At 33.6% G+C, this 11,055-nt stretch overlaps 1 protein-coding gene across 1 annotated transcript in view; it reads right to left on the minus strand.

Annotated features, from left to right (window-relative positions):
* Nucleotides 1-11,049, minus strand: part of STXBP5 (syntaxin binding protein 5) — a 152,462-nt gene extending 141,413 nt beyond the window's left edge. The window contains 2 exon segments of the mRNA XM_006915338.3: nt 9,271-9,368; nt 10,674-11,049. Of these exon segments, the coding sequence (XP_006915400.1) occupies nt 9,271-9,368; nt 10,674-10,826 (251 nt within the window). The 5' untranslated portion in view covers nt 10,827-11,049.
* Nucleotides 11,050-11,055: the final 6 nt, after the last annotated feature.

The following is an 11,055-nucleotide window of genomic DNA, read 5'->3' on the forward strand; positions in this document are numbered from 1 at the left end:
AGCAAAGCTATCATTTAGAATCAAAGGACAAAAAGAGTTTCCCAGACAAGAAAAAGCTAAAGGAGTTCTTCAGTACCAAGCCAGTGTTACGAGAAATGTTAGATTTCTTTAAGAAAAAAAAATCACAAATAGGCATAATAAAATGGCAATAACTATATATCTATCAACAATCACTTTAAATAAAAATGGATCAAATGTTATAATTGAAAGACATAGGGTGGCTGAATGGATAAGAAAACACGACCCTTACACATGCTGCCTAGAAGATACTCACTTTAGATTGAAAGACACACTGACTGAAAGGGGTGGAAAAAGATATTTCATGAAAATGGAAATGAAAAAAAGTGAGAGTAGCAATACTTACATCGGACACAACAGACTTTAAAACAAAGGCTATAACAAGAGACGGAAGGAATCAGTATTCCCACCTCTGGGTATTTATCTGAAGAAGCTCAAAACACTATTTCGAAGGAACATGTGAATCCATATGCTCTCTGCAGCATTATTTACAACAGCCAAGGTATGGGGGCAACCTGGGTGTCCATCAATGGATGAATGGATAAGGAAGAGGTGTACATATATACAATGGAATATTACTCAATCATAAAAAGTGAAATCTTGCTATCTACAACATGGATGGACCTAGAGGGTATTGTGCTGAGTAGAGTAAGTCAGAGAAAGACAAATGCCACATGATTTCACTCACGTGTAGAATCTAAAGAACAAAATAAACAGAAACAAATTCATAAATACAGAGAACATTCTGATGGTTGTCAGATGGGAGGGGTGTTGAGAGGGTGGATAAAAAGGGGAAGGAATTAAGAAGTACAAATTGGTACTTACAAAATAGTCATAGGGATGTAATGTATAGCATAGGGAATACAGTCAATAATATAGTAATAATTATGGTGTCAGATGGGTACTAGATCTACTGGGGTGAACACTTCATAAGTTATATAAATGTCTAATCACAATGTTGTAGCCCTGAAACTAATATCATATCATATGTCACTGTAATTGAAAAATTTTTTTAATTACTTAAAAAAATGAAAATAATATATCACAGACAAAGGCACTGGGCTTTAAAGATAAGAATTAATTTAACAGGGAAAAAAGTATTCTAGGCTTAAAGAATCATTGATGCATGGAGCATTGTGGAACATCGAGTAGTGAGGAGTAAACTGTGTCAACAATTCTTTCCCTTTCCTTTCCCCCCTCAGTCTACCTTCCATCCACAGATAAAAAAGAAAAAAGTTCTACCGTAAACAGAGCTAGTGTCCAAAATTTCTTTATAAATGAAATGAAAGAAAATGAGAGATGAAAACAATTGAGGTGGCTAATCCAAAAGTGGATGACTGGTAGGTATGAAAATATTAAAAAAGATTAAGTTATTATATTGATATATGAAAAATCACTAACTTCTACATTATTACAAATAAAAATTAGAAATGGCTTCAAATTAACAAACAAGTAATTATGTAGACACCTGAATGTCTTTATAGAAAAGAGTCTGAGTAATAAAATTGGAAGGTACTATTTCTTCTCCTTAGAATGATTTACTTCACATGTGACTAAAGGAAGAGATGTAGTTTTATGAAATCTTTATTTCATAATAATTGACAGTTTTGTTTCCCAAGAACTTTTGTAGTTCTATTATGTTTAAAACCTATCTTAATTAAAATCTATATAGGAAAATGCCCTTTTCTCTATATCATTCTGTTATATTCTTAAACACATAGACATCTGTTTAGATTGAACCAAAAATATTTCATTAATCTGCAATACTAAAATACTGAGTATATCTTCTGATAATATGCCAAATCAGGACAGAAAATTCTCATTTAAATAATACAAAACAAATCAATACTGACACCCTAATTACTAATTTTCTTCTTGTAAATAATGTGTCACTTCCAATGCTTGAAGTTAAGCTGTGGTTGTCTTCATTTGCCTTTATTTTTTATTTAGCGATACCCTGACAGTCCAATTATTTACACGTACATTGCCGGTTATTACTATACCAAGTTACTATACTATTACCAAATTTAGTAATCATAGTACACCAGCAATTCAAAGAGGATAGTCTCTATACTAAATCTCTAATATAAAGATTAGTAAAATCATGTGATTAAAAATCAGTATTATTTTCAAGAAATTTTATTTTAATTTGGCATCCTGACCATTAACACCCAAGAAAGAAAGTAAACTTTGTTAACAGTATTTTAAAATGGCCCAAGTTTCCTATGTCATAATGAGACCTTATTATACAGTGGTACTCCTTATCTGGTGCTTCACTTTCCATGGTTTCAATTATCTGTAGTCTACCATGGTCTGTAAATATTAAATGGGAAATTCTAGAAATAAACAATTCATACGTTTTAAATAGTGCACCTTTCTGAGGAGCATGAGAAAATCTTGGCCCTAAAGCTAGGTCACAGTGCCTACATTATTCACCTCACTTCGTCTCACATCATATAGGCACTGTATCATCTCACTCACATCATAACTTTGATAAAAGTTAGGTGAATGGTCTCTCAAAATATGAGAGACTTTTATTAAAATATACTGTTATAATTATTCTTTTATTATTAGTTGTTAATCTCTTCCTGTACTTAATTTATAAATTAAACTTTATCATAGGTATATACAGATAGGAAAAAACATTATATACAGGGCCTGGTACTATCTACGGTTTCAGGTATCCACTGGGGGCCTTGGAACATATCCCCTGTGCATAAGCGGGGACTACTGTACAAAAAAAATGCAACAACCCACCACCTTAGTATTCAATGTGAGCTGCTGTTTCAATAACAAAAAATTATTTTCACATGCTTCCCCACCTTTTGTAAACAAAGGTTTACATTTGTGCATCCACTCACTTGGATTATGAATGCAGTCCATAGATATAAAGTAAAGGGACCTACAGAAGGAAGAGGTCTAATACTTTATCCTTTTTTAACAGGTACTCAAAGCAATCAGAAGACCACTCCAGACACAGATGGTTCAGAGCATTCTCAAATCCTTCACAGAAAAAGAAATTCTAAAATCCTATAGCTGGAAGAACTCTTGGAAATCCCTCATCCCAATTTCCTCATTTTACAGGAAAGGAAACCAAAGACCAGAGATCTTGGTTGACTTATCCAAAATTAATGTGAACACTAGAACACAAATATTCAAATGATAATTCTTCAAAAATCCCTTTACTTTCTTCCTTCAGGATGACATCAGGTTATAATTTTAAAAACAAGAAATAAAAAAATAAAAATAAAATAAAAATTATATTGAGAAACGAAGAGAATACTAAGCAGAAAGAAAACTCATTTAAAGCAGAAAAGCTTACCAAGCACAGACTTGATTCCCTAATAATTAACATATCCCTTTTCAGTTCCACTCAGATTCTATCACACATTGTTTCCCTCCACAAGAAATTCATTGCAAAATAACTGCTTCCAGGCAGACGTCATTTCTGGTGGTTTCTAAGGTAAATGTGCCTGTTCCTCCTGCTGCAGTAGGCTAAGCTGAGAATCACAATCTATAGCTGACAAGTACTCTTTCTTTCTTTTATACAAAGTCCTCCTTAATGAAAAGCTATGAGTTGAGAAGTGTAAGTATTACAAAGTCCTTGTTTCTCCTCTAGCTACAACTCCAAATCACTAGAATTCTTCTCTGAACAAAAAGGATAGTGTGGGTAGTGTGGGAGAACAGATAAAAACTTGGCTAAATTCTAGCTAACTTGTTTTACTTCTAAATACTTTAAACAAAAATCGTTTTTTCAAATATTTTTTCCAATACTGTAATTGTTTTCTAAAGTTAAATTAATAAGCAAGTCAAACATTCTAATGCTATCTTACAATCATTACATAATCATTTATCATCTGCTTTCTGTAACAAACTTTTACAAATATTACTTTATTACATCTAAATAGAAGTTTTGCAAACTTCTAGTTGAGAACACAATCATTTTAAAAACATACTTTTAAAAAAAGCAGTACTTTTTAAGACCTTTTATTCAAAAACTGCATCACAAAAATAAATGAACTTAAGGCCTTCCTACACAGTGCCTAGTTAGTTGCCTCTCAGCAATTTGCTGAAATAAATGAAGGACCTGAAAATTACAACCACAGGAAAAAAACTCATCTTAGTAACAGTATCACATATTTAATATTCACTGAAACAATCTCTACATGGTCTTAAAAGCTACACATACACATTATTGCATTCAATCCTGACTCTAACTTCATGAGCTAGGTAGGGTTATTATTCCTTCTTAACTGGTGAAGAACTTGGGTTAAGTACAATGGTTCTCAACCAGAAGCTCCCAGAAAGTCTGCAGGGGTGTTTGGGTTGCCATTCTGACAGCAGAAGCAACCCTGGCATATAGCAGGTGGCAGCCAGGGATATTAAACAGCCTGCAATGTGCCAGACAAACCCAGAGAATTATCCAGCCCAAAATGCTACCACTATTGGGAGATGCTGACTGAGGATAAATGGACACAGCCAAACAGTTAATAGTGACTTTAATGTATTAGTCAATTCAAGAACAAATCCAGGAAATCACCAAGGACCACCCAAAAGGAAATCAAATGTAAAAGTGTATCAAATTCTCATGCTATAGTAATCTACGCTGTCTTCTCAAAATGACAATGACAAAAGTAAAAGATGACATAATTCCAAACACATTACTCTGCTACCTCCATCAAGTATTTTTTTTTCCATTTCTGCCTTGAAATTGCCTCAGTGCATTATTTGTAAAACTTTATCATCATCTTTAGTTACTCCAAGATGTTATACGAGAGTTATCAAGTACTTCAGTTCCCATTCCACTACCTGTTTTAGATCCACTTTACTACCTATAGGGATAGCTGCATCTGAAGTTTCACTTATTCTTTTATCCATGACACTACTGCCCCATTAATCATCCTAAAAATCATATTGTCCTCCTGTCAGCATCTCCTGACACAACTACAATTATTCCTCACTGAATAACGCTCAGATAACGCAGGTTAACATTCAAGCTTCTCCACCAACTGGCTCCTTATTTCTCCCAACTCAATTAAGATCACTATTCCTAGGAGTCTCCTGAGTATTCCTCTAAATTACCATAATTCCCTTTTCTCTGTTTTGCCCATACTGTTTGCCTAGAATAATTTTCCCACTCCTTCTTCTCTGCCATTCAGAAGTCTTATCTACTGATGTGTAGAAATGTCATCAAATGCAATGAATTTACCTGTAATCTGACTTTGTGCAATGTCAGTATACCCCTAAATAATTCTTTAATTTCAATTATGTCTGTCTAGTTCTAGTCCTTTAGTTAGGACTGGAAATTTTTTGAAGGTAAAAATAGCATTTTCGTTTCTTTTGAATACTCACATAGAACAAGTAGTATAGCTACTTGGAATCACAGAATTGTTTCTTGACGAAATCATCTAATATAGTACCTTCATTTTAAAAGTAAAAAAAAAAAAAAAAAAACAAAGTAATTCAAGGACACACAATTTTTAGTGGCAAGTCAAAGAACCAGAATTCAGGACATAATTTATAATCTAATGTTAACACTTAATAAGTGCTTGTTAACTGAACTCCAAGGTACAAAATCATTTTGTAAATCTGCAATGAGCAACGTTACACTGCAATTTAAAAGATGGTCTGTGCCTTATCAAAGTAGAGACTGACAATTATACTGTATTTTCCACAGGTCAAGAAGACAAAAATTGAGGGTATCTGATAAGAATTTTGATAATAAAAACTCAAATATCTACAAAAATTCAGTAAATTTGAAATTCTATTCTTCTTAGTCTTTAAAATATTCATACAAAAAATGACCTCAAAATACCTTTTAGCCCCTGGTTAAAACAGAGTATGAAGCAATTCAAAATTATACCAGTGAATCAGGAGTCTAGATAAGGACAACAGCAGCATGACTAGAAATGCCTTCATTCTTCAGTTAGAACCCTTTTTCCCCCTTTCTCTTATCCATATGGGAACAGATAATTATTTTGTCCCAGTTTAGTTTTTTAATTTTTTCAATTACAGTTGCCGTACAATATTATATTAGTTTCACGTGTACCACATAGTGGTTAGACAGTTATGTAACTCACGAAGTGATCACCCCGATAAGATCACCCATCTGACACCATACATAGTTACTACAATGTTACTGAATATATTGTCTCTTAATCCAATAGTTCTGATACCTAGATTACTCATAAGAATCAAACTGTACCTATTTTTACATGGCAAAAAGAGGAGAAATTAAGACAAATCACATCACTACTATATGACTTGTTATATAAAATATGCTTTCCTGTTTCCTATCAGTAAGCGCATTTCAACCTCATATTCTCTCCAGAAGCCAACATAAAGCATGTTTACAAAGATATCGTCAGTCACTGGCTATACAATTAATGCAGTAAATACATTAAATTGATCTTGTCTCATTATTAGTTAGATATTATTTAAGGATTCAGATTTTCACTAATTCTTGTCTACAAATAAGAGATATCAGATGTAACTCTTCATCTAGATTTTTATTTTTAACCTCAAAGCAGATTAATATAGTTTAGTCCTCTAACATTTAGGAAGACCTATTAGTCAAATCAGATAGGTATTTCGAATTCCAATAGCCCAATTGTACTTCTAAATACATCTCCTACTCTCTGCTTCACAATTAAAGAAAAACTATCTAGAAGGATATTTCTGCTCTAAAGACATCTTTTAAAACAAATGTATTACAGGCTAGCAGAGTCTGTTATGAAAAGAAACTAACTGCAAGAACAAAAAATAGAAAAGAGCAGGGCAACAGAATTGACTTGTAAAAAGTCTGCATGTGATATCAATATGAAGCTGTGAAATTAGAAACTATAAATTTTAATTATTTAGCCTTAAAAATAAAGAATAGACAAACCAATTTATATCTTAAAAAACATGTGGAAATTAGATAAAAAGGTCTTAGTCATTATAAATCAAAGCTATAATAAATAAAGCTCATAAGCTGATCTGCCAGTTAAACTTAACAAAAGAAAATAGGTAGTATTATTGGTAGGCAAACCAATTTATCACTCTGGAATGTTCATACAAATCTCAAAAAAAAAGGAAAGTAGAAATATATTTGGTAAACAGCTTTCCTGACTTCAATCTAAACATAGTAAAACAGGTTCTAAAAAAAAATTTAGAGTACAATTATAAAGCATAATTACATATTTACTTATACTCATTTACTATTTATTTAAAAATATGTATAAGCAAAGGTCATATACAAGTGATGATCTTGGACACTTGATCTTTGCTTTGATTTGGCAAGCAGCATTAGGCTTAACATTTTTATTCCTTCTTTTGTGTCGACTTGCTAATTACTAAAATGCATTAGGGTTTCTAAGGAAAATATTTTATAAAATCAGCCTTGCTAGTGGCACTCATTTATATTAAATTATAAAAGGGGCAGATTGGCTATTAAAATAAAAATGTTATTTACCATAAGAAAATTGAGACTATAATGGGAAAAATAGTAAAAATTCAACCCATTTAAAAGAAAATAAATCTAAAAATAAAAAAAGCAAAATAATCTAAAAAGAACTAATTTAATTCAACTTTTCTTTTTTTTTTTTTTTTTTTTTTTTTTAGCGCAATGATGTTATTCTTTTGTTGGGAACAAAAAGTCTGCTTTCAGTTCCAAACAGTTCATCTAGATCCAACAATGCTCACTACTCGTCACTACACAGAGTTTTGCTGAACACTTAGTACCCCCACTGGCAGAAATTAACTTTATTCCTGTCTTCATAGGACTGAAATAGGAACCCTAAACTAGAAGGTATTGATCATTGGGTTTAGGAATAAAAATATCTAAACAATTGAAGCCAAAAATATTCTCGTCTCAACTATCTAGATACTTGGGCAAAAGCCATTTAGACAAACAGTTCAGAAATTCACAGACTCAGATCGAGGCTGGTCAGATTTTACCATTTTAACAGGTATGAGTGTACTACTGGTATTTACTATGAATGACAGGCTTAGTAACACAGTCAATGGCCTATCTGAAAACACTTATCATTTTGAAGATTGCACACTAATATCAAATGAAACAAGGCATATCCTGAAATCATATATAGTACTTCTTTGAATGAAGATTTTTAAAAATTGTAAGAAAAAAAACAAGGCAAATGTTTTACTCAAAAGCCAAGTTCCCCTCCCCCTTACCTGGAGCCAAATAAATATAAAATGTGAGTGGTAAAGTCTCCCCTTGGTTTTTTTTTTTAACAATAGTAATGTCTATTGCCATCATCTGGTGATTTTTTTTTTCTATTTATTACCAACACATTACTTCAATAATATAGGAACAGATATTCTACAAATGACTGAAGCATTTTCTTTTAAAAATCTTATGTTTTAGTTTAAAATTAAGGGTATTTATGTTAAGATGGTTAAATGTCACAGTAAAAGCAAACAGAATTTTAAGGTAAATAGCTTAAAAGAGGAAATGAGAAATATTCTCTGTGTTCAGACTAAAAAAATTATCTTGATGACTGAGTTGGTATTTGGAAAATGTTTTGACAAAATTTCTATAGTGCACGCATAACTAGGAAAAATAATTCTCTGCACTAATACTTCACAGTACAGCTAACCTAACAGTTTTTATATATACATAATAACAAATGCAGGCTACAAAAGGGAAAACATCAAGAATACATTTATCCATTTGCATTATGCTATGAAAATACTCTAATCTTCTAAAAACAGTAATCTTTCATAAGTAGTTATATAAAATTAAGCCACTTGTCTTTTAATGATTTTTCTAGATGGAAAAGTCAGACAGCCAAATTCAAATTCAACCTCTAATTCATTAGAATAATAAATAGGTCATAAGTTCAACATCAATGATGCACAACACTTTTAAAAAACAATTAAAATATGCCTGTGCAACTGTCTTTAAACCTCGTACCCAACATATTCCATTCAATAGACTACTAGCATAAGCAGATATATTTCCCTTAGAAACTTCTAGTTCCTTGCAAAGACAGTAGTTACTATAGCAAAACTTTAGAACTCTATGTGGATACGTGTTTAGCTACTAAAAACGGAGATCTGAGAAACATCACAGCAACATATAATCTGAATAAATGTATAATCAAGAGAAAAGCCAACACCACATGATTTCATATATCTACCTGATCATACATTTCTTTAGGATTAAACAAGAAGAGCAACTAATCAGCAACACAGATCTGGGAGAACATGGCAAATAGTTTTTAAAACAAAGATTAAATGAAAGGATACAGCCTTAAAGCACCAGTCTGAGTTCCCACTGCCAGGATCTTCTGTACAGGATCAAAGGCCAGGGCTGAGGGCTGATAGGGAAATCCATGGCGAACAGTCTAGGGATGGGCAAGTGACATCACACCAGCCAAGGCAGCAAACGATATTTAAAAACAGGAAAATCAATAAAAGCATTAGAATTTAGAACCAATTATAACTGATGCAAAATACATATACATGCACTTATTGCTTTTTTAAAAAAACTATGAAATCTATATTAACAAACAAAACTTACGTAGAACCTAACCACCAAAAAAAAAAAAAAAATCTATCCCAGTTTTACTCTTTAATTTTTGCTTTTCTGTAATACTAGTATTCTAATAAAGAAATGTTCTTATTAATATTCTATACTCTTATGTCTGAAAACAAATTACTGAAGTTCGCAGTAGTCAAAAATTCTGTAAACTCATGCTTTATTTCAAGTGTGATAAGTTCATCATTACTTTATTTGGATGTTAATGCAAGTACTTCTAAGGAAATGCTGCCATCTAACCTGGTCAAGGATTCAGTAAAGCAATTTTCAAACATCTACTGAGATAGATGTTTTGTAATTATAGCAGAATAAGTGCATTCTGTTATTTTGTAATTATAACAAAAGAAGTTATAATTACAACATTTTGTAATTATAACAGTAAGTACAGCATATATTTTTGCATTAAATCCTTAATAATTTTAGGGCATTAGGGCAAACAAGTGTAACTACACACTTTTAATAAACTCTAACATATGAACGCATGGTATTTATGAGAAAGGTAGGTATTAATACCAAGACAAGTTCGTATTTCTCACTGAGCAGCTGGTGAATTAATTCGCTGCATCATTCTTTCCGAATTAGACCGCTATGGCAATTGTGCCATTAACAGGCAAAAATCACAGTACTAACTTTTTAACCAAATATAATGATAAGAGGACTCTGTGATTTCATATTTTAAGCCTCCTACCACATCCTAAGGGAAAATTGATGAGGAAATATCTAGTTGAACAGGTTTGGCTTTTTGATAAACAATATTCATACACTGTTTCCAAGGGAAACTTCGAAGTTGGTGAATTACATGAAAAATGCTTTAATATAAAAGCTCTAAGGTTATTAAGAATACAAATTAAAGATCAGTATCACACGTTGGAAGCAACCTTGAATGATTGATGCATGTGAAAAGGGGAGGAGGAAAAAAAAATCAACGAAAAGGAGTAAGATGATGTCAATCTCCAAAATAACCCATCGAGCAAACGTTTGCTAGAGGAGGAGCGAGCCCTTTATTCGCGGTATGATTATTACTGGCGCTCGAGTCCCTCGTACTCTCCCGTAAAGCCCAGGCTGCCCCCTAAAATGACCCGGGTTTTCGCGGGCTGCGCGCTCCGTTCACCTTGCAGAGCTGAAAGTGCTCGGACTGGAGCGTTTCCTGGATCTCCGGCTCGCGGTTCCCAGACGGGTGCTGCTGCGGCTGCTGCTGCTGCGAGGCCGAGGACGAGCCCGCGGTCAGGCCGTCCAGCACCTTCCTGATGTTGAATTTCCTCATGGTCTCGGCGGGGCTCCCCCGCAGCCCGGGAGGGGCGGCAAGGGGTGTCCCCGGGCTGGGAGCACGAGCCCGGGGCGAGGGCAGCTTCCACCGAGGACTCGGAGGAGTGGCAGAGAGTGGGAGCGCGAGGGTGGGGAAGGAGGCAGCCGGGGCGAAGCAAAAGATAATCCGAACAGGAAATGCCGCGACGACGAAAGGGCAGCGGCCACCAGAACCCCGCGCGGCGACC

The sequence above is a fragment of the Pteropus alecto genome, unplaced genomic scaffold, assembly GCF_000325575.1.
Source record: "Pteropus alecto unplaced genomic scaffold, ASM32557v1 scaffold185, whole genome shotgun sequence".
Lineage (NCBI taxonomy): Eukaryota > Metazoa > Chordata > Mammalia > Chiroptera > Pteropodidae > Pteropus > Pteropus alecto.